General features: G+C 36.0%; 1 protein-coding gene across 1 annotated transcript; it reads left to right on the top strand.

Moving 5' to 3' along the window:
• The first annotated feature begins 1977 nt into the window (after positions 1 to 1977).
• LOC149807118 (putative defense protein Hdd11-like) lies at positions 1978 to 24172 on the top strand. The gene is made up of 5 exons (XM_089962268.1): positions 1978 to 2134; positions 14438 to 14659; positions 18423 to 18583; positions 21380 to 21471; positions 22750 to 24172. The coding sequence occupies exons 2-5, from the start codon at positions 14443 to 14445 to the stop codon at positions 22937 to 22939; spliced, it is 660 nt and encodes a 219-aa protein (XP_089818394.1). The 5' UTR covers positions 1978 to 2134; positions 14438 to 14442; the 3' UTR covers positions 22940 to 24172.
• The last annotated feature ends 2996 nt before the right edge of the window (positions 24173 to 27168 follow it).

Raw genomic sequence — 27168 nt, forward strand, 5'->3', positions numbered from 1 at the left:
TGCTTCTAACAATTGACCTTTATGTAAAATTTTGCATAAACACGTGTGCTTACCCTTATTCATCAGTCCCAGAGGATGATCATAGCTAACGTTTGTGGTTCACCAGGCCATCCTCAGGCACATTATTCCATTTACTCTCTTGCGTCAAGTTGGTGTGGATATCACTTCCGTTGATTCAGTTGCGCACCTCACGATGGGCTCCATTGCAGCCATAGGTTTGAGCATAGAATCTGTGCTGATCCAATCTATCTCCTGAGATATCATAGTGAATTGGATATTTGCATCACGTGTAATTTAAATCAATTCCAACTCTTATCCTTTGTGTCATACATGCAAAGAATAGGCGAGAGAAAGCAAGTGTGCTCAGTTAATAAGAAAATATTTCGAATTATCTATGACGGGTTTTGAACACATTATTGTAGTGGTCTTGCGTCCAGAAATTGTAAGATCCATCCCTACACCATGACGATACTTAAACGTCTTTCTTGAGAAAATATAATTTAAAGCATTTTCTGACATTTGTAAACTAGGTTAATTATTATTATAAATTATAAAATTGCCGTACGTTTCGTATTATATGATTATGTCAGTTGCAGATTTTAACAGACTAAGAAAAGGAAACTAAGAATAAGTAGTATATATTAGTTGTCATGGTAAAAAATTGTATTGATTTATTACTGATGTCATTAATTAGATCTCCATCAAATTGTATATTTGAATTTTGTCAGTTCCAAGCCTAAAAATAATATTTTCGTACATGTCTATTATAACTTGTCAGTAAAATATGCTCACAGCGAAGGAATGCGAGAAATGTAATGTATCATGTATACACGATACACGAGTTGTAGATATTTGTTGTATTGGTAATAAGTTTGTATTGATTATTTGTGATGATATAATTGTTGAAAGCTATTAACTAATATTCTATTGTAAATTAATATAAAAATGTTCATACAGTATATATGACATTCTTCCAAGGCAGCTAAAACATAATATCACACTTATGTTTTATTGGTTTTTTCAAATTTATATTGTTGTTTTGCATTTAACGTCATTTTTCAGCGCATAATAGGCGACACATGGTGGGCAAATATAACTAATGGAGGAAGAGCCCGGGAAAATCCCGGTAAGAACCAGCGCCCCACGGGAAGCAACTGACAAGCTTTTTCTTTCATACCCAAATCGGACGAGCCCGAGTCTGGAACACACAATGGCAGAGGTAAAATAGCAGTGATCGGTAAAAGAGAGCGCTTTAGACCAGTCTGCCACACGGGGGCCCCAAAATTTCAAATCTATAAAAATAAATTAGGAAATTTTAAAGAAAAATGACAGTCGTGACTCCGCTGATCTCGTTCGCTTAAAGAGCAATTAGCCTAATATTGTTTAGTTACATTTTCATTAGTGAATTCTTTATAATTATTGTTCAAGTTTCTGAAGTAAATGCAACAAAAATTAGGATGATTGTGACCTAGAATTTACTTCCGTCAGAAATAATTTAATTGTGTAATGGGTTGAGTGTTCGTGTTTGAAACAAAGGATAAGCAGACAGGTGGTGTTCTTTTCCATTTTCATTTTCGTGGAAAGGTTGGTGGTAGATCTAGGGTTCTTAAGAAATAGTTTACGAACTGCAGTGTGTAACCTAGATATTGGTTTTTGTTTCTTTAAAATATTGGTGGTCTAGAATGTCCGTTTTTTATATATAAAAAATCGATCATAGAGTTTAGAAAAGAACGTGAGTGATAAGCAAGTAGGTGGCCTAAGGTTTTGAAAAAAGAAACAAAATTACTAAAAACCAAATTGTTAGATAAGATCCCTGGAGGTTTTGGGTGATAAGAAAGAAATGAAGCATAAGTGATTTGGTTGCCTTGGACTCACTACAGCTATGCTAATAAACATCGGTCGATTTCCTATTCTTCTTTCCTTGCAGCTGTAGTCTAATGTAAATAGTACAACTGAATACATTATTGTGATCACCAAACCGTGAAGAGAAAAGCCCCGAATACCGATTTGTTGCTTGAGGCTGTGGTAAAAGGACCAATACACATCTAGGACCAACAATTCGCACTTTGCTCAGGCTGTTTGCGGACCTGGAATTGATCTCTCTAGCTAAATAAGAAGGACGTTTTCCGGAAAGGTAAGTGAGACATGTTATCACTACAACTACGACTACTGCTACACCTGATTCTACTATTATTACTACTACTATCACTGCTACTAAGCTTATTGCTGCCGTGGAAACAACATTTTCTGATATTTCTTTCACGTACAAAACCACAATTGATACTTATGTTACTGATAATGCATCGACGACTGCAACGATTAATAATAATTATCTCTTTTCAGCTTGTATCTTGTGCCCAGTTTTTATTCAGCCTTAGCAAATTTCAATAGATCGTATATGCGAAATTCTTTACGGCTTTGTGCATATGGTATTTTTGCGACTTCCTGGATATGAACTGCAATTCGGTTACTTATATCTTCTATACAAATGGATTGCCCATTATGTACTGTATTTTATCAATATCGATAGTATATATATATAAAGCTAGTGCAATAGAACTAACACAACTATTTTTAGGATAATTATGTAACATGCGCTGGTTCAAAAGAGTTTAAGTAAAGAAAACAATTAAAAGATATCCAAAATATCTCTCACTCTCTTGTCACACTTTCACGACACCAAAAGTTTGCATTTCCGGATTTTTCTTATTTTTACCTTATCTTCTTTTCTTTTTCTTTCTCTTATTGACTGTATTTGGAGATAGTAATTTTTTTTTATTCGATAGTAAAGATGCCCTGCTGATATTTTTATATCTTTCAACACGGCTGCATTTATATATGTTAGTAACAATTTACACACATGCTAAACTCTTGCTCTCGCACCAATTACGAAATTAAACGGGTATTATGCGTGAAATGAAAGAAACACTGATACTTTAAAAGATGAGTATTACTTGGTACTCATTTACACTTTACTATTACACATCGTCTTAGAAATTATATACCTTCATATTATGACACACGACTTAGTGTTTTCAAATCAACATGACTCATGAGTCGGATCTGCCGTCGCATAATATGCAACAATTAACGCTGTTTTATCTTGCATTGCAAGATAACAGAAGGCGTCCTAACAGACTGTTTAGCAAAGAGTTTTCTCGCTCTCAAAACACACCCGGCCCATTGATTGTGAGATTGAAATTACTTGTGTAATATCTCAGTCTTTAGTAGTATTGATATGTATCGAAACAAAAACAAAAATCTTTTTGTGTTCTTTAATTATAATATTCCACAGACTAAGCAATCACCTAAAAATTCTCCTTTTTGTAAAATTCCCTCCGTTGTTCGAGAATAAACAAGTTTCAATCTTCAAGCTTGTAAATAAAATAAAATTGTGTTATCTTGAAGATGTTGATGACACCATATACCATCTGGGAAGCAATCTGTCATCGTGACAAGTCTAAAAAAGATTTCATAGCATTAAGAAAGAATGAATGTGGATTAAAACGGGGTCGGACAAATTTCAATATGATGATGATGATTAACAACAATGACTACAGTAACAAAAATAATGCAAAGTCGTTTTCTAATTACCAGAAGAAAGGGGCAATATCCTGGTTGCACTAAAAAAGGCATTCTTAATTGACTTTAAAGCAAATAAGTACGTCGTTGATGTCTCTTAAGTATGTTTAATCTTTTCATCAGCCACCGTGAATGGCTTCTATTGCAGGTCCGAGTTCAAATTTCCTAATATCAATAGCCATCTTCCGTTTGAAAGCAATTCTGACTAATATGAATTCCTTTAACATACAGTGTCTTTCATTAAGTAGGTTTCGCTCATTTCACAGAGTGACAAACAACCCATTGTTAATGAGACAAGCAGTAGTAGATCGAGTGTCGGTATTTGTGAACTGATTAAACTGTATCTTAATAGTGCACTGCCAATATTTCTTAGGTACCTTTTTCTTTGACAATTTCGAGGATGTAATAAGCAACAAATATAGAAATTGAACGAATAGTTACTTGTGATGTGGAAACAGCAGGACCCCATCACCTAACTACGAATGAATCATGAGTTGTATGTGGAAACAGGAGGACCCATCACCAAACCATACCTTTTATGTGGAAACAGCAGGATCACATCACCTAACCATGAAGGAATAATGATTTTTTTTTTTGCAGAAACAACTGGACCCCAGCAGAGGTTTCTCTAATATTTATAATTAGGAGTCTTGAACTAATATTTTGATGAAAATATGAGTCCCACCAGCAAAACTGGCATTCCCCTCCCATAAGCATATTGAGCATACCTAAAGTGGCTAATGAGAGGAACCAGTGGTTGTCACTGAGTTTAATTTTTCAAATTCTTTCCACACCGACATGTAGCTCTTGTTTGTCCATCAGAATCAGACTGAATTTTGTCAATACAAGGAAAGGCCTTATTCCAAACACTAAGCCAGGCTTCACACACTTTCTTACACTTGGCTAGTGTTCCAGCTAAACTATCAGTTCTAGCAACTTTAGCACTCTTCTGAATCTCATTCTGAGTCAATTTGCCCTTTAATCCCCAAATACTTATAAAATATTCTGTTTGCAAATGTGGATAAGTCTTGATATGCCTGGATTTCGTTATCATATGCGCTACTTATTCGGCTACACTATGAAATGAACAAGATAATGAAGTTGTTCATTTGATGTACTCTTATAATGACCACGTGTACATCTCTAGTCTTTCTGCATCGGAATTCAGTCATTGCAAATATCAGCACATTTTCCCACCACTCAGCAGCTAGTCTAAATCTTTGAACTTGCTACCCAGCTAATGTATCATGTTCTTTCGATGTACTTTTATAATGACAATATATACATCTGTGGGCCTTTCAGCAACTGAATTATGTCATTGTAAATATCAGCACAGCTAAAATGATAAACTGATCAAGACATTTTCCCACTCAACGGGTGGTTGAAACAGGACTGGCAAGCCATTGAATTTGCCACAAGCTATTGAGTGCGCACGAAGAACTCCTGCATACGTGATTTTCTGCATCCCAGATATATAAAAATTGCGTCAAAATACGCGTGATTAAGAGTTTTCGAGACATTTGTCCATCACAAAACCACGAAAGAAAAATGGCTTTTTTTGCGGAAATAACAGGACCCCATTACCAAACCATGAACCAATAATGATCTTTTTGTGGAAATAACGGGGCCCATCACCAAAAAAATCACGAACGAATAACGAATTTTATGTGGAAATAACAGGACCCCAACGCCAAACCACGAACGAATAATACAATTTGTATGTGAAAACAACAGGACCTCGTCGCCAAATCATGAACGAATAATGATTTTTCTTTGAGAACAGTAGGCACCCTCACTACCAAATCATAAAGAAAGTGTAATGATTCTTTTGATCATTAAATTTGATACCCGATATGGTTTTTTACACGTTCATCGGTGATAATATTTTGTGTGTGAAACCTGAAGAGTAAGTGTCTGTGCCCTAATTTCTCCAGGTGATTGTAGCAAGCTTCTCATAAGGGTTCCTTTTTAACAAAAGAGTAAACTGAAACATTTGGAACTCAACTAAACAATCCGGATATTTAACAATTTTGCAGGAAAAAGTTAATAAACTACACCAATACGACATGTGAAATGGATCTATGTCAAGCCTACAGGTTATATCCCTGTATACATGTCACGTGGAATGTCAAGCCTATAAGCTGCACCCTTTACAGGTCACGTGGTATATATAGCTCAATGTCAAGTCCATAAGCTACGGCCCTATACACGTGTCGTGTGAAGCAATCAATGTATCATTTTGTGCTGAATTACGTTATTCGAGATAAAACTGTGTGGGAGCTCACCATCCTAAAAAGATAATAAAGACGCGGCGTTTTGCTTGGTTGCGTGTATCGCGTGTTTTTTTTTTTTGTGTTTGCTGCGATTATGAATCAGCGGAACCTTTTGATTGAATCCGAGACACAAGCTACTTTGTTTCGTCTAACTGTTATGTACACTATTTGTGAAAAGTGGATTTGATTGCGGTTGAAGAAAATACAGTTAAAAGTTTAGGTAAGAATAAAGGCTGAACAAGATGAATATAACTCCTAGATAACTCCTAAACGATGAAAGATGACATACCAAACATGCAGACAAATTGTGTATAATTTAAAATAATGTATTCAGTAACCTAATTTTGCATCTACTAGACACCATTAATGCATGCTCTATTGAGATGTGACATTTTCGGAGATGTTGGCGACTCTTGTCCCGAACAAACTTTATTACCCGCAGTTTACGTTTAGATTCAAGAGTTAGATTGTTTTCTTTATCTTCGATCAATGTACACCGAACTTTGTAAAAAAATAAAATATCGAATAGGACTTTGAAAATTTCCAAACTTTACTCTGAAAATTAACTTAAGTCTTTAATGACTGACAATACATTTAATCTTACTTGACTGGGAATAGATTTACTATGACTTGACTGAGAATAAACTTACAATGAGGATAAATTTAAACTAACTGAGAATATGAAATCCAAATAGCATTATAAATATTATATCGATTTAATTAACTGTCAGTCGCAACAGCAATAGTAACACCATTCGCTGAAATGATTATGAAAGGCAGCTCCAGTTGCAACAACAATAACAACACTAATAGTTGAGATCGAATGAATTGCAGCTACGGTTGCAAAAGCAATAACAACACTAATCGTTGAGGGCTTAATTAATGGCAGCTCCAGTTGCAAAAACAATAACAACACTATAAGTTGATATCGTAATGAATGGCAGCTCTAATTGCTACAGCAATAACAACACTAATGGTGGGTGCCCCGAGTGGCCGAGTGGTCCAAAGCGCTCTCCGTTACGTATCACTGCCATTTCACTTCTGTCTGCGTGAACCAGAGATGGCAGTGATCCGTAATGGAGAGCGCTTTAGACCACTTTAGAGTCTCGGATTCGGCTAATGTGGGTACGTGAGAAAACTTACCAGTAGCTTCTCGTGGGTAGGTGGTTCTTTCCGGGGTTTTCCCGGGTTCTTCCTCCACCATTAATACTGGCCGCCATGTATAGCCAATCGTGTGCTGAAAAATGGCGTTAAACCCTACAACAACAACAACACTAATAGTTGATACCGTAATGAATGGCAGCTCCAGTTGCAATAGCAATAACAACACCATTAGTTGACATCGTAAGGAATCCCAGTCCCAGTCGCAGGAGCAATAGTAACACTGATAGTTACATAATACTGAATGGTATTTTGAAAGAACGGAGCAGAAGAAATTTAGTAGGTATAAAATGTACCTGCAAATGGAGAAGAAAAAATGTTATTTTTAATGATCAACTTTAAAAAGAAATGCATTTCATCAGACCGGAACAATAAATGATTAGTGAGGAAGCCATTGTACGATATTGTTTACTTCATCCGTCGTGTCTTAAACTTGCAAGAAGCCCTAGTGAGATTTAAGACTTCGGAATTCAGATTGAATGTCTTCTAGAAGGGACATCATAATTTAGATTTTATACTTCGGACGCGAGATTACAACTTGCATACGTGCACGAAATCGCTTTGTGGGCTTGATACCCAATACTTTAGACTCGTACTGATGAAATTGAGGAACGTTAGCCTTTTTATTTACTACATAATAGGTAGGGACTAATAAACATGACGTCTAAAGAATAAAATCTCTCCTCTGGATGATCTCTGAAGGCTCAAGTGTGATTCTATTCGGACTTGTGTACTGAAGTCCGAAGTACCTCCTTGACATTTTGTACATGTTTGAACCATGCAATCGTACTTCAAAAGTTCAAAGTCAACAATATGATGTACACCGTATGAATAGCATGACAGAAGTCCCCATAGGGCATTTGTAGTTAGGCAATTTCTATTCAGGTGTGCAGTTACGGTTGTTTAGTTGCTTTTTACTCGATGACACCGAACGTCATGTTAACGGGCACCAGTTTGGGTTGATCCTTTTTAAGATGAAAATAACAGCGTTCTCACGTGGAAAGCAATATGACTTTCCCAACCTTATTTGGCGAAAAGCAAGGACATAATATTGACAAGTCCGTCAGTTTGTCTGCCACTTGTGTATTTCTGCTAATTAGTTTTAGAACCAGTGGGAATAATATTTATTAAATTTAGTACGCTTACATACCGTCATTATACATAGCAATTTTAGAGTCATAGCTTCTGTATCAAGGTTGAATGTTAATATTTGAAACTTTCAGTAGTATATGATTGGGGATTTGAAACCACGGTCCCTGAATTGGATCAAAGCCTTCTATCCCCATGATTTAGACCTCGCCTCACACAACCATTAATGTACGAGGATTGCCCCGCGAATACAAAAGTGGCATCGATCAACAATAAGAAAGGGGATAGGTGGACTCACTTGGGGTATATTTATCGACCTCACAAGTGCGAAAATGCTTTATAGGAAGAATTCATGGATTGGGTAGTTGCATTACTGTGCACTTGCAGACGGATCGAAATAGTTAGGTAACCATTTACTCGATGTTCACTGTCCGTAAATCAGTTACATGTTTTGGTTCGCAAGCGTCAGGGGTTTTCCATTATAACCCGCATCATCCTTATTGTTCTATCTTTGATGGCCACCGAGTATATTTTACTGCTGCATCGATAAGTTATGAATTGACGCGTATTCCCGAATGCAGCCGTAAGAAAATTATTTTGCTAGCACCGCCTGCAATACCAGTTAATATTGATATAACCGCGATAGTAAATCCTACTAGTGTACTGATGATAGTTACTATAGACACAATTCTAGCAACAACAAGGCTAATGGTGGTTGCAGCGGTGATTCTGCAAATAGCATACACAACCACAGAAACGCGATTATATTTCACGAGTAAAACGGTTTTCTTGGCGATTTCATCTTGCAGTCATTCTTCCACTTTGCTTTTTTTCTATCGCGTCGGTGACTTTGAGGGTCTATCATAGCCCTTATGTTAATACAATAATGTAGAACACTTGCTTAACAAGCAGACCTTGTCCTGACGCATCGTGGTCCAGTGAAATACGCACATGCACCTCGAACCAATTGCACGTTTTTACTGGTACAACTGCCATAAAATAGCAGAAAATATTTTCATGGAGTGTATTTACGTCTCCAACAATTGTTGCGTCCGGCGTGGGTGGGTGTCCTAACAATACTTTTTTGAGAATCATATTTATTGTGCCCGTGCTTGGTCTCTGTAACCATCGTTCCCGTTTTTACCAAAAAACCTATTGCATGTACAGGTGCGTCGTTGTTCCATAACTGTTGAGACTTTTCTCTTCTAAGCTCAGTTAATGTTGGTTTAACATATTCGACAGAGAACTGAGACCTGCGTGGATTTGGCCGTGAATACTAATTCATAGTTGTAGAAACAATATCTGGCTGTTTTCAAGCTTGGCGGGTAGTTTACGACGTGGTATTTTCACCTGATAATGTAATGATAAAGCTGGCATCAACTTAATATTGGAACACCAGGTTGGTTCCAGTGGTCAGTTTCTTTTTGGCTGTCTCGTAGGTTAAATGCCAGTGTGTGCGAAGAAGCTGGTTAACACCACTCTGACGTAGATATTCACTGAGAAGCTGTACAAAATCACATAACGTTGACATCTACTGTCAGATGGTCCAATGCTGAAAATGGACTTGTCCAGGAATGGATCTCGAGCATATCCGTCTGCTGTATTGAAAACTTCTGTTAAGCTTGAAACTCGCAGACGATGACGATGGTATTGACACGCTGATGGCAACCCAGTTAGAAATTATAAATCAATGAATGAACCGAGTTAGTTTTGTGGATTTCTGATCTTGTTCATGCTTTTCGTAATTCGAATCGGCGGGGGGGGGGGGTACAAACAAACGGGCATGTATATTCTGACTATAGATGAGCATCAGATTGAAACCTTGGAAGATGCTGCTTGAGCTGTTGATGAATAGTATTTAACCCATAAAGTTCTTTTTATAAATATGACTTCACCACAACAGTATTCTGGAAGAAAAGTATTTTAGCCTAATACAAGCCCTTCTAAAACTCAAACTGGCACAACTTCTTAAAATCGAGCTTCTGATAAGCTTGATTGAAGATCCTTGTCTATTCCTACGTGTACCTATTGCAAGAAAAAAGGACAGGTTGTTTCTGATCGCTACAAATTGAAAAATATGCATCAGAATCAAGACAGACCTATTCCAAATGCTCTTATTTCTAAGAGGTCAATGTCACAATCATGTATTGAAAGAAATACATTTGTTGGGTCTAATAAACACCAGTCTGACTTTATTATGGAGAATTATGAACCATTCATATCTAAGGGTTCTATATCACTATTGCGTGATTCGGCCAATCCTATCCTTATTACAATTTTAAGGGACACAGGAGCTTCTGTGAGTTTTTTATTGTCAAATACTTCGCCTTTTTTGAGACGTCTTCTTCTAATGAGAGTATTATTTAGGAAGTAAAGTGTGACTTTGTTAATGATCATCTCCATTGTGTAAATTTATCATCAGACTTTGTCTCAGGAATCGTGACAGTCGGAACAGTCTCTGATTTACCCCTTGAGGGCATTCATTTATTACTAGGCAACGACCTAGCTGGAGACAAGGTTGTGGTTATTCCACTTGTAACTGACAAGCATTGCATGGATTAGAAAGTCGATCCAATTGAAAAAGAATTCCCTGATTTATTCCCATCTTGTGCAGTTACCAGAGCTACGGCAAAGAAAGCTCTTGAGAATGATGTTGATAAGGAAAGTGTTCCTTTAGCTGACACATGTATTGGTGAGGCTTTTGATCAGGTTACTTTCACTCCTTGTTTGGATCAGTCAGATGGAATTGATCACAGTGATCCTCTTTTAACGACTCATTCTCATTATTCTAATCAGGGTGATAAATGACAATCACTTGTCGTCGAATAGGAAAAAGATCATGAGATCTCCTTGTTTGTTGCAAAGGTTAATTAGTGAGACTGAAGCTACTGAAGTTCCTGTCTGTTATTTCATTAAAAATATAATATTTATGAGAAAATCGAGACCCCGCGATGTACCTGCTGAAGACGAATGGTCTGTGAACTATCAAAGTTTTGTTCCAAAACCTTGCAGACATGAAATACTTAGTGTGGCCCATGACGGTCCTTTAGCTGGTCATTTAAGGATAAATAAAACTTACCGCAACATCTTGACTCATATATATTGGCCAAAAATCAAACATGATGTTGGCAAATACTGTAGATCTTGTCATACCTGTCAAATGGTAGGAAAACCCAATCAGAAAATAGCCAACCTATTCCTGCCTTTTGAGGCTGTTCCCTTGAGGAATATTAAAATCTAAAACAATAATAAAAGCTTTGATAAAGTCATTTACTCAATTTGGCCTTCCCGAATCTGTCCATTCATACCAAGGGTCAAATTTTAGGTCTCCAACTTTCCAGCCTATTATGCTTGAATTTGGCACTCAGCAATTCAAATGAAAAGGGAAGTTATGGTTTGACAGAACTAAAATGGAGAGAACGTTTGAGTTTGGTCAAAATGGAGTTCTGTCGCTATTGCTCATTCTTCAAATATTTCTTCAGTTTAGATAGTATGGCCCTTACAAAGTTAAAAAAATAAATGAGTTATTATAATATTAGTGCTCCTATAATCTAAATAAGTATAAGAGTACCGGCATATTGAAAGATATAGCCAGGTTAAACATGCAATAAATTTAGTTGTGCCTGTCCCATTTAGTGAAGATTTAAGTGAAGGAATATCATCAGATTCTACTGACATTGGAGTGGCAAATCTTCGGAATTCAGAAATTATGAAAGATCTGGGCCATAAACTTTCACATTTGCCAGAGCAAGAAAGAACTGAACTTAAACAGTTATTATTTGAATATGAGCACTTATTTCCAGATGATTCTACAAGAACGAACACAATTTTCCATCACGTTGAAATTGTAACTTCCACACTTGTGAAGCAACACCCATGCAGGATGAACTCTCTCAAACAGGAATACTTGAAAAAAGAAATTCATTATTTGCTAGAGAATGATTTTATAGAGCCCAGTAAAATTGACCGGATTTCACCATGCATACTTGTTCCCAAACCAGATAAACTTTCTGTATGTGTACTGATTATAGTAAGGTGAATAGAGTGGCAAAACAGATTCATTCTCATTACCAAGAATCGATGACTGTATTGATAAGATTTGGAATGCCAAGTATGATACCAAATTTGACCTTTGAAAGGATTTTGGCACATTCCACTAACGGAAAGAGCTAAGGAAATTTCGGCATTCTTGACTCCAGATGGACTTTACCAATATAAAGTAATGCCCCTTGGGATGAAAGGGTCGCCAAGTACATTTCAACGTCGCATGAATATGATTACCGCTGGTCTAGACGATTGTGATGCTCACATCGATGATGTCGTCATCTACAACGACACCTGGAAAGAACATTTAGCAACAGTTCGGAAATTCTCTGGCAGACTCACAGACGCATGTTCGACAATTAATTTATCTAAACGTGAGTTCTACCGTGCCAGTGTAACTGTTTTAGGACACGTTGTGTGACATGAACAAGTTAAACCTATAGATGCTAAGGTCAAGGCTATCTCTGAATTTCCCTTGCCTGTTAATAAAAAAGCAACTGATGCGATTTTTGGGTATGGCCAGATACTATCGAAACTTTTGTTCCAATTTTTCTATAACTGCTGAACCCCTGACAAATTTATTGAGTAAGAAAATCAAGTTCCTTTGAACTGAAAAATGTCAGGAGACTTTTGACAAGTTGAAAGCCATACTTAACCACTTAGCCACTTCTTAAAGATCCAAATTTCAGACAACCATTAAAATTGTCTGTTGATGCAAGTATCTTGGGGATAGAACAGTTATGATTCAAGAAGATGAAAATGGTACTGATCATCCAGTGTGCTATTTTTCTAATCAATTAAGTAAACACCAAAGAAATTATTCAACAATCGAAAAGGAATGTTTGGCTTTGATGTTGGCATTATAACATTTTGAAGTTTACCTTAGTTCAGCTCCTTCTTCGATTATTGTGTTTCGTGACCACGAACCACTTCTTTCATCAGCAAGATGAAAAATAACAATTAAAGACTACTACGGTGGAGTTTATTGTTACAAGAATATAATCTTGACATCAGGCCCTTCAAAGGAAAAGATAATTTAATAGCAAACGCACTTTCCCGTGTATAACAATATATTATTTCATGCACATTGTGTGTAATTTATATGAGGTCTTTTTAACCTCGTGTATAATGTGTAATTTATATGAGCTCTTTTTAATCTCTTGTATAATTAGCCTGTGGTGAAAAGAAAGCTTTATCATATAAATGTTTCGTTTTCTTTATGGGGAAAGTGTTATGTATATCTGATTTATTTTTTGTATCTGATTTAATTGTTTGTAAGCTTTAAAATCTTTCTATTTTTTATTCATTTTAAATGTCAAAATAATGTAGTTCTGTTTATTAGGAACTCATATTTTTTCCCAAAAATAGTTTGACCATGAGTGTTCATTTTAATAAACACAAAAAAACTGACCGGGTTCTCGACCTTAATTTACAATTAGTAGCAGCCAAGTCAACAAGCTACTGTTTTATTTACTTTTATTGTCGGACTTATAAGAGTGAGATCGAGGCTGTAATATATACGTAAGCTATGACCTGTAAATAGTTTTTAGTGAAGTAAACAATTTTTATTCTCGGAGTAAAATGATTGGCTCTTATCAAGGACATATAGGGGCTACGTGACGTTTTACATGTAAACATGACCACGTGTCCTTATCCGAGGCGTAAAATTCAAGTTTTAAACCATCTTTTAGAGAAATAAGGACATTTGGGCTTTTACACTGGAGAGTGTCTTCTGTGTCGTTTCGAGTTGTTTCAAATTATTTGGATTCAGAAGGATTAATTCTTTTTATCCTTGAAATATAAGTGTGCTCAAATGAAATTCTTAAATAAAGACATTTCTTTTAAAAATGTATTTTGATTTTCAAAACTGGAGTGATATTTCTTGTTTCTACAAGGAACTGTAAACCTCAACACAGTACAGGATACAGCATATGTCATCGCCTTCCATCTTTGATTATTCGTCAGGACTCGAACTTGAATTCATTAGAACATTTTATTATTAGGAATTTTAAAATTTTATTCGTAAATTATTCCTGGAATATTTTTGGGGAATTGATTCTTAAAATCGTAAGTTCATATGTTTTCATTCTTACAGAATTTTTATATGGAATTAAATTATTATATTTTCAAAGTTTGCTGTTTTCACTATTTCTTATGTTACTGCTTTTTCGAGGTTATTTTTAATGTATGTGGTATATCTATGCACAGATAACATTGCAACTGATAGTCCATGCAATGACATTCATTCGAATAGTACAAATCTTTATTTCTCTATTTTCCTTGTACAGTTCTGATGGATTTCAAAATGGTGTCAACATGCGCCCTTGCTCTCTTCATTTCTATTTCTGTACCTGGAGTGGTAAGTTACGCCACTGGACCTCCTTTATCAGCATGCACGGATATGTTTCCAGTTGGCCATGGAACCGACGCACAAAACGCGAAAGGCATTCAACCACCTTTTACAATCACGCCGAACAGCACCGTGTACCACGCAGGGGATGTTATACAAAGTATACTCTCTCTCTCTCTTTCTCTCTCTCTCTCTCTCTTCTAATGAACGCGATGTCGTTAGTAATTATTAAGTTGCTTATCACGTCTGTTCCTACTTGTGATAGAAATATTTAAAATACATGGTTGAAGAAAAATTATATTTGAAATACCACAATGTTACTTGATGACGTTTTTGAAAATTGTACCAGGATAATGTGACTGGGTGGGACATCATGCTACATGTCTGCGGCATGACGCCCCAGTGCTAGACATCACTATAAACTGCCACATTGCAGACATCGTAGCGATATGACTGAAAAATTGTTAAATCTACGTTAAAAATCAAAGTCAAAATCACATCACATCACACATCACACCTTATATTTTAGTCCGAGTTTCCTCTGACCCTTGTCACCCCATTTTTGATATTTTGATATTTATTTTGGGGTGTAGGGTCAGAGTCTATTCCCTATCGAAAAGTTGGAATTCTCCGACACCGGGAAGCCGCTTATCAGCCGGCCCAGCAAACTTGAACGAACTTTCATCGAGATATACCTGCATGAGATCGATAGGAATATGATTTATTTCCACAAAAAATCGTGAGCATAGCATTCGTCGTGTCTTTAATCCGCAACGATGTACTTTCGTCTCGTCTGTCAGCGGATTTAAGACAGAACGAATGCTATGATCGCAATTTCTGAGAACATAAATCATATTCCTATCGATTTCATGCAGCTATATCGCAATGAAACTTCGTTCAAGTTTGCTGGGCCGGCTAGTAAACGGCTACCAAATGGTGTCGGCGAATTCCAACTTTTCTATATGGAATGTACTGTGACCCTATACCCCAACATAAATGCCCAAACATAAAAAATGGGGTGACAAGGGTCATTGGAAACTCGGACTACTTATATTTTTGATTATGTGAGTAAACAAATGTGTGTGATTTGTTTCAGTAGGGAGTCTGAGATATGCAATTTGTGCAGTATAGTGACTGAGATATGTGATTTTATTTAATAAGAGTAACTGAGATACATGATTTTGTTTTAGTAAAGTGAATGAGTTATGATAATTTCTTAGTAGAGATGCTGAGATATGTGATCTGTTCAGTTGAGTTAGGTATATGATTGTTTTCAGTGGAGAGACTGAAAAATGTGATCTTTTTTCCAGTAGGGTGACTGAGATACGTGATTTTTTCTCTCCAGGAGAGTGATTGGTATATGTGACTTTTCAGTAGAGCGAGTGAGATATGTCATGTTTTAAGTAGAGTGATTGAGATATTGGACTTTTTCAGCAGTGACCGAGATATGTGATCTTTTAAAGTAGAGAGACTGAGTTAATAGATTTTTTGTAGAGTGACTGAGTTATGAGATTTTTTGTAGAGTGACAGAGTTATGAGATTTTTGTGTAGAGTGACTGAGTTATGAGCTTTTTTGTAGAGTGACTGAGGTATGAGATTTTTTGTAGAGTGACTGAGGTTTGAGATTTTTTGTAGAGTGACTAAGGTATGTGATATTTTTTCAGTAAAGTGACTGAGATATGTGATTTTATCATTAGAGTGATTAAAACATGTGATTTTTTGGCAATAGGGCTACTACCAATCGAACTGGAATTATAATTTTCGTAATCAGCGTAATAATGACTTTTACAACAAAATGAATGAATGATTCTGTCAAGCCGTGTTGTAGCCTTTTAACATGATTCAGTATATCACCAAATGTATAATTCCGCTTTGAAAGAAGTCCTTTGCTTTAGAAAGTGCTTCTCCCATCATGAAAGAGAAGCTTCCATAACGCTAGAGTTGCATATATTTATTGCATGTCCCCCATCCACCCACACACAAACTCTAACACACGCACACGGCAAGATAGAGGGGAATTCCAAGTTACCGACAAGAGGTCGGAAACAAAGTATTGCTAAAAATGGCTGACAGGCAAAAAATGTAGTTCTTACCCGAATATATTACATTTTATTACATCTGGTACAACTGAAGAATGTACTAAAAATAATCGTTATGCCACCTGGAAAAATGGCCCATACCATTATATCAACGTCATTGAAATGATAATACATTTTCATATCGAATTACAAATCTAAGTTACTGTTTCTAATATATTCTCAAATCGTATCAGATGTTCAAAAAAGAAACGTGACATATTCCGGCAGATTACACACTGCTAAACCTAAATTCCTTTCCTGTCTGCGGTACCTGGTGGCTCAGAGGTCTAAGGCGCTTGCATTTGCAGGTCACGCGCATCTTCTGTCAGCGTACGTTAGAGTCTCGGCACGGGTATGTGAGGAATATTGAATGTTGCCTCCCGGGGGTCAGTGGTTCTTCCCTTTGTTTTCCCATGTTCATCCTCCACCAAAATATATTGGCCGCAATTTATAACCTATCATGTATTGAAATATGGTGTTAAACCAGCATGACCCTTCATGTCAGCCACTTTTATTAAATATTTAATTTATTTATCCCCTTCTTTTTATGTCAAATGGTTCTCCAGAATGAAGGTAAGTAATATATAACTAAAACAGTTTATATATTAATAAAAATGCATTGTTTTTAATTAGCACTACTTCTCATTGTTCTACAATGTTATCGACGCCATTATCAGATTTTTTTTGGAGGGGTGGGGTGGGGTGGGGTTGGAGGCGTAGTTCGTTTTTAGCAGACGGTATATGAGTAACTTTTGGTACAGATAATCGGAATGAAAATGAAGGAAGGTTGTAAGTAATACTGGTAGCGCACGATATGATAGTAAAGGATGGACAAACGGCGGACCAAATGGATCAGTTGCCCCTGGGTCACCTTCAAGTGGGTCACCGCAACGCAGTGAAATAGTTTTGTTTTTTGTGCTGCTGTTGTTTTTCTTATCTTATTTTTTGTTGTTGTTGAAATGATTGCGCATTTTAAGGAACCCTAGAGTTCCTAGTCCTTTGATCAAACTTGATCTTTAATATGTTTTTAACTCGTCCTGTATTTGCAACGGGGCATACCATAAGTACATTAATGACTCTACGAAACCTGGAAACAACATTAGCTCTACGCCTAACACAGGAAATGTGAACAAAAGCTTCTTGATAGTTTTATTGGAAAGAAACGTTTTCCAAATGTGGTGAAACCCCTTTTTGGGGTTTCACCACATTTGGAAAAAAATAATGGAAGCCTGAAATGTATATGGAACATGTAAAAAAGTAGATGACGGTGCTAATACAGGGTGGTTTTCTTAATATTATCATAAAACATCACACAATATAGTCTACATTTATATAATGTTTGAATGCAAAATTAAGTAGGTGTTTATTGACCTACTGCTTGTAATTAACGTAAATATATCATTTTCATAAACTTCAAGTCCTCACAATTACTGGTAGTATGTATCTTGCAAGCTGAGGTGTCGGATTGTGATATATCCTTAAAGGAAAAAACTTAAAGGAGTAAATTATTATTATCAATTCGGCTTCTTTTCTATTTGCTGATCACCTGGTAAACATTTTTTGGAATTTTGGAAATATTCAATGGCTGGTTGTCCGATTTCGAGATTTATCATCTTGTATTAGAAGAATCAATTTTTAAGATTCATTAGCTTACATTAGAACAAGTAATACCAATAAATTCTTCTTGGTTGTACTATCGGGACCTATTTACATCACATATCAAATAGTTTTTCTCAAATATTTATGCAACTGCTTTTACTTGTTTATCGTGCATGAAACGGCAACATTCTCTTAAAATCAGCAAATTAAAATGCATGATAATTTTCTATCGTTCTCTCTCATCAGTTATTCTGAATTCAACGCAACCCTGGTTTTTTGAGGGAGTGTTCATTCAGGCCAGATCAGCCAATTGCAGCAGTCCTATGAAGGACTCTCCGATAGGGACCTTCAGGAATATCCAAGGAGAGAGCCGTCTCAGTCCCATTAGCTGTTCTGACAAGGCTTCTGTAAGTGTGATACTTTACTTCAGAGTTCACTGTGTGATTGTGATTGTGTTGTATCTTGGATCTATATGGTAGGAATATTTTATGTACACATTAAACACAAATTGAAATGGCAAAGCGCATATGTACAGTGTTCCTTATGCCATGTAACGTTTGTCAATTTTAAGTTTAACAATGTAGTATGATTTTTGGAAGGAAAACCCCCACAAAAGTAAGGAATGAATGTTTCGTGCAACATAAATATCTAAGATCGCATTCTTGGTCGTTAGCAATAACTAAAAAAGAGATATGGTAAATGGCCATATTTAGATATTGATAAATAAAGACAGCAACAACAAAGTGAATACCTTGCGAAATTTCCTCGATGCTTAACGCCAGTAGACGGGCAGATATTTTGCATGGCAATAAGTTAAAAAGAACTCGTATAAATCATATATATATAATTTCTATATTTATTTCGCCGATGCTAATTTATGTACCAAAGATTTCAAATAAGTAATTGTTTAGTTCTCTTTTGGTCAAGTAATTTTTGCTTTAGTGAAAGTGGCGTCTATATAAATATAGATATGGTTCTGTTCGAACTTAATATGATTTCTTTTCAATAAATGGGTTCTGCTTAATTGAATAAATGGATTCAGGTTCGACTTAAATATGATTTGCTCTCAAGCAAAGGCTTCTGTTTCTAGTTAATCATAATTTGTTTTCTACGAAAAGTTTCAGGGTCGAGATATTTGTCCCCTTTATATTTTTTAAACAATTTTTATTTGACATGTAGTTAGGTTGTTAAAGTTATATATATATATATATATATATATATATATATATATATATATATATATATATATATATATATATATATATATGGGGGTGGGGGGGTGTGAACAGGAAAAAATTGGATAAAGCTAAGTAGGAACATTTCAATCACCAAACTCCTTATCCGAGGGGCTTCATGTACGACATATAATATGATGACATGCTCCCTTTATCTTAGTAATACTCCTGTCCTTTAGAGGGATCATTGTATCAGTTGTGATGTCATGGAAAGTGTTGCCTCAGTTATTTGTCTTATTATGTTTTCAATAATTCACCTCTGGTTGGAATAAAGCATCGCCACATTAACTCCTTCTCTTAGTCCCGTTTCCTCTCATGGTGTCAAACCCAGGGTAGGGCCAATGGTTCAAGGGTTACATTGGATACGTTTTTGTTAAGCTTTTGGTTAAAATTTTCCATCGCTTATATTTCCATAACCTCTCACCTGCTTAACTTCATATATGGAATAAAATATCAGTATATATTCCCCTTCGCTTAGTACCAGTCCTTCCCCTAGAATATTTCTCTAGGTGTGTTCATAAAACCAGGAACTATAACTGGGACTCATTTTGGTCATAGGTGTTATTATCACTTATGTTTCCATTAACCCGTTACCACTTTGTTACCACATAAGCACCATCACAAGCTCCTTTTTATTCGATATAACTCCTTCTCCTGGATTCTGATCAGATTGGACCATAGAACCAAGAATAATTTATTTTAGTGATATCTTATCCGATTAACTTCACATCTGGAATATCTTGACATACTCACCTTCTCTCCGTATTCCTTTTTGTCTCTGTGTTCTGCGTCCATAATTACACTAGTTTTGATAAAAAATGTTTCTTTTTCACTTAAATTTCCACATTCAAATAATTTCATACTTAGTACCAGTCCATCACAAACAGACTTTATGAATATCACTCGTCATCAAGTCTCTGTGTTACTATGCAGGACACCATTTGGGTACATATCTAATTCCATCTAAAGTTTTAATGAATATTCCATGAAATTTTTCATACATTTGAAACATTGTATGATTCCATGCTTCTCATTTCTCTCTGCACTATCGTTGACCTCTTGTTTAAGAATCACGAAGGAGCTATGCGGGTCAAGAAGTAATACACCTTTGTGGTTAAGTTTATTTCTAATATTAAAATAACCTGTCACTTAATTGTTGGAATAAGGTAGGAGCCCATACTTCACTGTCTCGACGGGATAGTGGAGTTTGCCCTATGATATGTCGACAGCTCGTCTCAGGGTCATACATCTGATAATTGCAATTACTTGCTGAAAAATTCGCATAATACCAATATTTTTGAGGAGATAGTGGAGTTGTGCCTTATTATATGCCGACAGCTCGTCTAAGGGTCACACATCTGATAATTGCAATTAGTTGCTGAAAAGTTCGCATAATACCAATAGTTCTGAGGGGTTTAAGTTTTTGATGTATAGCTGTTAAACGAACAAAACAAAAACACGCGAGAGTGGACTTTGTCTAGTGAAAAGCATTCCGGCATGACCAAAAACGAACATTCACCAATCAAACTGAACGTTATACGTAGGAATTCTTTTTACCATCTTCTACATAATTTACTTATTTTATTTTTAAACTAACCAGAGCTTTATTTGCAAATCGAATCAGAATTTTTAAATATGATCGAATATATATGAGCATGGAAAATATATTCCTTTAAACCGTTTCAATGCGTTTGCGTTTGCTTTGAATTTATACCCAATTAAGAAAGACCCGACACATTCTGTGCCACTCGAAGAGTTCTTAACTTTTCTATCACACTGTAATATTGTCTACAGATATATAAGTATTTGGGGTTTGAATTAAGCAAAGAAAATTATAATATTGCCATAAATGACAAACTGCCAGCAACATTTGTAATAAAGAAACCAGAGTTTTGTGTCGCAAAATATGCTTTAAAAATAGTTTTCAGGAAGAAAATCTTCCAATGATCATCCCATTTCTTTTAATAGAGTGCCATCGCCCATAACCAGGAGCTAAAACTGACCAACATAACGTTTTACTGGATAGCGCCGTCTGTAAGTGTCGGACACGTTTACCTGAGGTAATAATTGAAGTTTAACAATTTCAAGCCAAATCTTATTTTGTAAAAATCACTTTATCCATGCGACTTGATTTAATGACAAGGCACCATTCTGGCTTTGTCTGTCATTATAAAGTTTTAGTGAATATTCTATGACATAAATATGCGTCCTTCACGAGTCTGGCATTGTCCCTCGCAATTCATGACATCAGCATTAAATTTCGAATTGTAAATATTAAATTTTAAATTTTAAAAGCAAAGCAGCATGTTTCCACAGTCTTTAATTTATATAAACGACGAGGATTTTCCATTCAGTATCACAATCCTTCTTCATAATAAACGATTTCCTTCCAACCCAAATAAAATGTCCAAGTGCAACTAAGATTGCTAACCAGGATTGCACTGGTGATTTTGGAAAACTTACTCGAAGTATATTTATTTGTGTAAGCGAAAAAGCATAACTACTGATTTCTCATCATTTGTGGTAAATTTAAGTCCTTAATGTAAACCGACCCAAATTGCTTAGTCAATACTGGACACTGTATTTTATTCAGAGGGTATCTTTACAAATATGACAAAGACATCTGCAGTCATGCCTTCGTACAAATATGACAAAGATATCTGCAGTCATGCCTTCGTACAAATATGACAAAGATATCTGCAGTCATGCCTTCGTACAAATATGACAAAGATATCTGCAGTCATGCCTTCGTACAAATATGACAAAGATATCTGCAGTCATGCCTTCGTACAAATATGGGTTTTGGTCAAATGGTATTTGAGAAAAGATTGAAAATCACAAATGTCGAGGGCCTGAAAAAAAACGTCATTTGGCTGTTTGCGGTTGGTTGGCTGACTGAAGACGACGGAAGACGTAAGCTCAGTTGGCCTTATGAATGAATGTTATTTCAAGAGCTTGGATCAATTTATTTTGGTGCAAGTCCTTTTAAAACTACTAACTGCTTGCCGTTACTAAGTAATCGAGACATTTGTTCAATCTTTATTGGATTGTACTATAGACATTCTTCTTGTCACAGTGTACTGATGTTGACAAGTACTTTATTAAATATTATGCATTTATAATTTATGAAGGGGAATTTCATACCCTACGCGACACATATGGGCGTTAAACACTAAACATTTATTGTTATTATTGCTCTTTCTGCTAAAGTTTTAGTTACTGATAAATAATTATGGCAGTGAAAATAACAGTGATTCCACTTTGTCGTAAATTCTTTGAAACCTTTCATAGATCCTTAAAACGTTTCGATCTTTAACCCATTTTGTTTATATTTACAGAGGAACCTTTGCGCGGAACAAGGAGGTGTTCTGGACCAATGTCTTTTCGGATTTCATTATAGACGCTAGTCTAACAAATCAGACAAAGCAGACATGCACGGTCCGGACTGCACACGAAACCGGAAACGGAAACACTTTGGTCATATCACTTTCGGCAATTTTCTTCTCTTTGTTGTTCTCTTTTCTGTAAACATATTGTGTGCAAATCGCCAAGGTCTTGAGAAATCCTATAATACAGTCGTTTCCTTGCTATGAACACGTATCCAGCAACGACTGGACATTATTCAACTCGTTTGATAAATTTAGTATTAAATCATTCCCCCATTTGATATTCTCTTAATATGATACAATCAACTAAATTTTGACTTCCGTTTTACGATCGTGCGCTTTTGGGATTTATTTGCTATATATCGAACAAATTCTAGACTTATAATCTTTGCGTTGATATTAATGTCTCAGTTTTTCTTATCCCCGTGAAAATCAGCCACACTTTTATTTTTTTCCCCTAAAAGTGGTTTCAGGAAAGAAAGAGTATCAAGAAGCTTTCAACTTAATGTTTTAAATGTTAACACTTGGTGTTGCAAGAATAAGAAGAAATCGAGGGAAAATGGGTTTTGTTTCTTTGTTAAGAAAAAAGACTAGAGATGTTTGCTGTGGTTGTACATGAAAGATATGCTTTAAAGATTCACATTAGGTAATTAAATCACGCCCTAATCTTGAAGTAATAAATTGAGCCAACAAGAAACCGTTAGACAAAAAATCTTATAAGAACTGCTCTTCTGCCTGTCGAAATGGTGTATGTCCGTTATGTTGATAATGATTTTGAGGCTTTGTAGCTTGTCGATAACTCAAGACAACGAAAGAAAATGGGAACTGTATAATTTAATAGATTCATTGGCCACGTGCAAAATTGACCAACGCTTCATCATTCGATATGCAAGGTCCAATTTCCTCTTGACATCTCTTCTCATCCTATTTATGGGTCATTGTAGCTTTTAGTTCTGTGAAGAATATAGTTTTGACGAGATTTTATGCTGACAATTTGAAGTTTTAGGGAAATTGGCTGTAATTTTTGGTTGGTCAGGGATTTTGGCGGTTTTGGATGTTTCTCATCATGACGTGGCTGACTAAGATATCCGAACTTTCATATTATGCCTCATTATAAGTGTTTCCGTAGTAATGTTTCCATCCAATATGTATTACTATTTTGGTATTTATTGTATGCATTGAGTCATTGGTCATGACGGATAAACGAGTATTACCGGCTTGCCTTGAGCAAATGTTGGTATTTGTCAAAGCTTGAACTAATTAAGGATTCATTCGGGAATATTCAAACAATTAAATTACAAATTACCAATTTTTAAATTCTTATACATTATATATAATATTTAACTCATTAAATAAACGTTCATTTCAACAATCATATGGCTTTTACTATTTTCCTTGCAAGCCTATTGTATATGTGTGTGTGTGTGTGTGTGTGTGTGTGTGTGAGAGAGAGAGAGAGAGAGAGAGAGAGAGATGGGGCGGGGCACAGAGATGAAATGTTATTAGAAATGATTTATTTACAATGAATTAGGGTAATTCATAATCATTTTCATTAAAAGTCCACGAATCCGTCTGGTTCGATCATGCGACGGTTATATTCCAAGTTTTCAAATTAAGAAGGATAATAGTTTCAAATATTCATGGAAATCAGATACCGAAACGTAAACAAATCTTTAACATAAATTATGTTTTAAAAGAACAGCAAATAATTGGTGTAACTTTTTCACAACAGACGCGTACCTTTTTACAACAGACACGTACCTTTTCAGTTTTAAAGTTCATAAACTGGTATCGGTCACAAGGAAATAAAAGACATCTTCTTCCCAGTCAGTGCTGAGGGTATGGAAATATACAAGTCAAGGTCTTCGAATTGCAGGTTAGAGATTCGATGTGCATTTTTTAATTATTACACGTGATTATTCAAAGGTGGCCTTTCTCCCAAATCCAAATGTCCACATCGTGCTTGACAATTTTTGAGTTGATCATGTAGATTCCACTGTTAAGCATCAGGTCATTAAAAATAATTACCAGCATGGAAGTTCCAAAATATCACAATGAAAGTTGCATGTAAGCTGTTAGCACAATGAAAATTGTAAAATCTAATTCCACCTTTTGGCAACAGATGTCACCGTGACATCTGACGAAAACATTGACAATGGGTCATGTATATGGCAGAATCTAATTATTATTATTTTTTCTTGTGAGGAGTCTCAACCTCTCCTTGCAGTTCATTCAAGGCCGATTTGTATCAACCATATTCAACCTACCAAGTTCATTAATTATGTTGATCATACACCCTTCTGCTTCATTTTCTTTTATCTCTGTGTCTTGTTAAAGAAGCAGGCGGGCTTACAAATTATCAGATTTATCAGAAGATCGGCATGACGTTCGAAGTGCACATGTTGCACGTTCTGACAAGACAACTGATTATTTTCAGTGGGGACAAGTACATTTTAAACCACCCTTCCGGTGACCTAAGTGGTTATAGCTTCCGCCTCTGATACGGGAGGTCGCGGGTTCGAAATCCGACGAGTCTTACCAATGACTTATAATAAATGGTAATAACAGCTGCCTCGCTTGGTGCCCATGAGTAAGAGGTTAGTGTTAGGACTGGTCGGCCTGGTGTCAGGACAATGTGACTGGGAAGGACATCATGCTACATGTCTGCTGCTTGATTCCCCAGTGCTAAACAGTACTATAAACTGATAAACTGCCACATTGCAGACATCGTAGTGATATGACTGAAAAATTGTTACAGTTACGTTAAATCTCTCTCTCTCTCTTTCTCTCTCTCTCTCTCTCTCTCTCTCTCTCTCTCTCTCTCTCTCTCTCTCTCACACACACACATTTGAAACCTCTGTTAGCAGTCACGGTGGTATTCATTTTCCACTGTGTATTTATCAGGTACAAGCTCATTTATCAGGTACATGTTCACAAGTAACCTCCATCCTTTGCCCAAAACCTAAAGTTTGAGTCAGTCTTTCTTTACATATATTTTTAACTTCTTCAGTCCGTTGTCTGCATCATTTATTTGGGATAATTCTGCAAAGTGAACGACGCTTATCTGTCGCTTATTTTTATATAATGTTCAACCTTCCGTGTCATTCTCTTTTCTCCTCTGGGAATCCTTTGCCGTCCTTTTTCATAGTTTACCATAATTCACTGAAATGTAAAAAAAAAAAAAAATAATACTTGCGACATCGTATGTCGGTGAATGATGCACTAATGATTCACATGGCCGGTCCACAATATGTAAGACAGCATACTGACGAAAACTGAACACTGTAGCAAGTCTAATTAATATCAAATTGTCAGTAGATGTAATTGACTTAAAAAGGATTAATAAAAAGGCAGACATGTCATAACACGTCATTGATTCTCTTTAAATACAATATTATCATTTCATCGCTCCAATGGCAATTTTTCTTGCTTTGGGAGGATCATTTGCATACCATTACATTAACAATATATCCAAAGACATGCAAAATGGCTACAATTAATTCCAAGAGTATTCTCTTAGGATGTCAAATGCAAAACATTGCAAACAAATGCATAAAGTGTGTGTTTTAAGTAAAACGTCGAACCCGGGTCTTCTATACATTCATTAGGTATTTTTAAAACCTAATTGTGGCCAAATCGTTTAAGAGATTAGGATGTTTTTTGTGCAGTCTGGATGAGGCAATGTCCAAAATATGATGCTCATGTGTACAAAAGTCACTGGCTTCAACGAGATTTCCAGCTGAAGCAATGTCACCACATCCCCACACTATCTGACTGCGTATACTGAAGAAACCATTTGGGATTTCCTTAAGCATTCAGCCTCCAGAGAAAGTGGTCCCCTAAAATTTTCAGGTAACTTCTTAGTTTTTCTCTTTTTGACATACCCGTAACAAAATTTTAAAAAATAATCTGCGTGGAAATAGAGAAAAATTCCCGGCAAATGTCAAGTCAGTAGAGGAATCCTATCTCTGAATATTTACGGACTGGACTCGCTTGTAAGACGAGCTCGACTGTAAACTGCACAGACATCAAATCTGCTGTCGCTCTTTCCTCCATTTTAAGTGGACTGAAACGGTGTCATGCACGGTCTTTTACTGATCTTCAATAAAATAATAAGTGTACTAAAATGTAATACTAATGCAATAGTACTCAAGTCCAATATCCCAGTACCGCTGTTGTCAGTACAAACTTCCAAACGAAAATCATCGACTCGAAAATAAAAGATAAGATGAAATAATCGGTACCGCATGCCTACGTAGGTCACGTATACAGTTGGTATATTTATTGTAATCAGTTCAGCGTGCCTAGCTCGGGCTGTTACCTGTACGAAATCTTTAATCGTTTCTTAATTCATGCAAGATGGCAATGAAC

Source organism: Sinohyriopsis cumingii, chromosome 1, assembly GCF_028554795.1.
Source record: "Sinohyriopsis cumingii isolate HCF-2022 chromosome 1, ASM2855479v2, whole genome shotgun sequence".
Classification (NCBI taxonomy): Eukaryota; Metazoa; Mollusca; class Bivalvia; order Unionida; family Unionidae; genus Sinohyriopsis; species Sinohyriopsis cumingii.

Bases quoted from the DNA above. Each gene is read 5' to 3' on its own strand.
- LOC149807118 (XM_089962268.1), top strand. From the start codon at position 14,443: ATGGATTTCAAAATGGTGTCAACATGCGCCCTTGCTCTCTTCATTTCT. The intron at 14,660-18,422 runs GTATACTCTCTC...CTCTCTCATCAG, and splicing joins CGCAGGGGATGTTATACAAA to TTATTCTGAATTCAACGCAA. The intron at 21,472-22,749 runs GTAATAATTGAA...TTATATTTACAG, and splicing joins GTCGGACACGTTTACCTGAG to AGGAACCTTTGCGCGGAACA.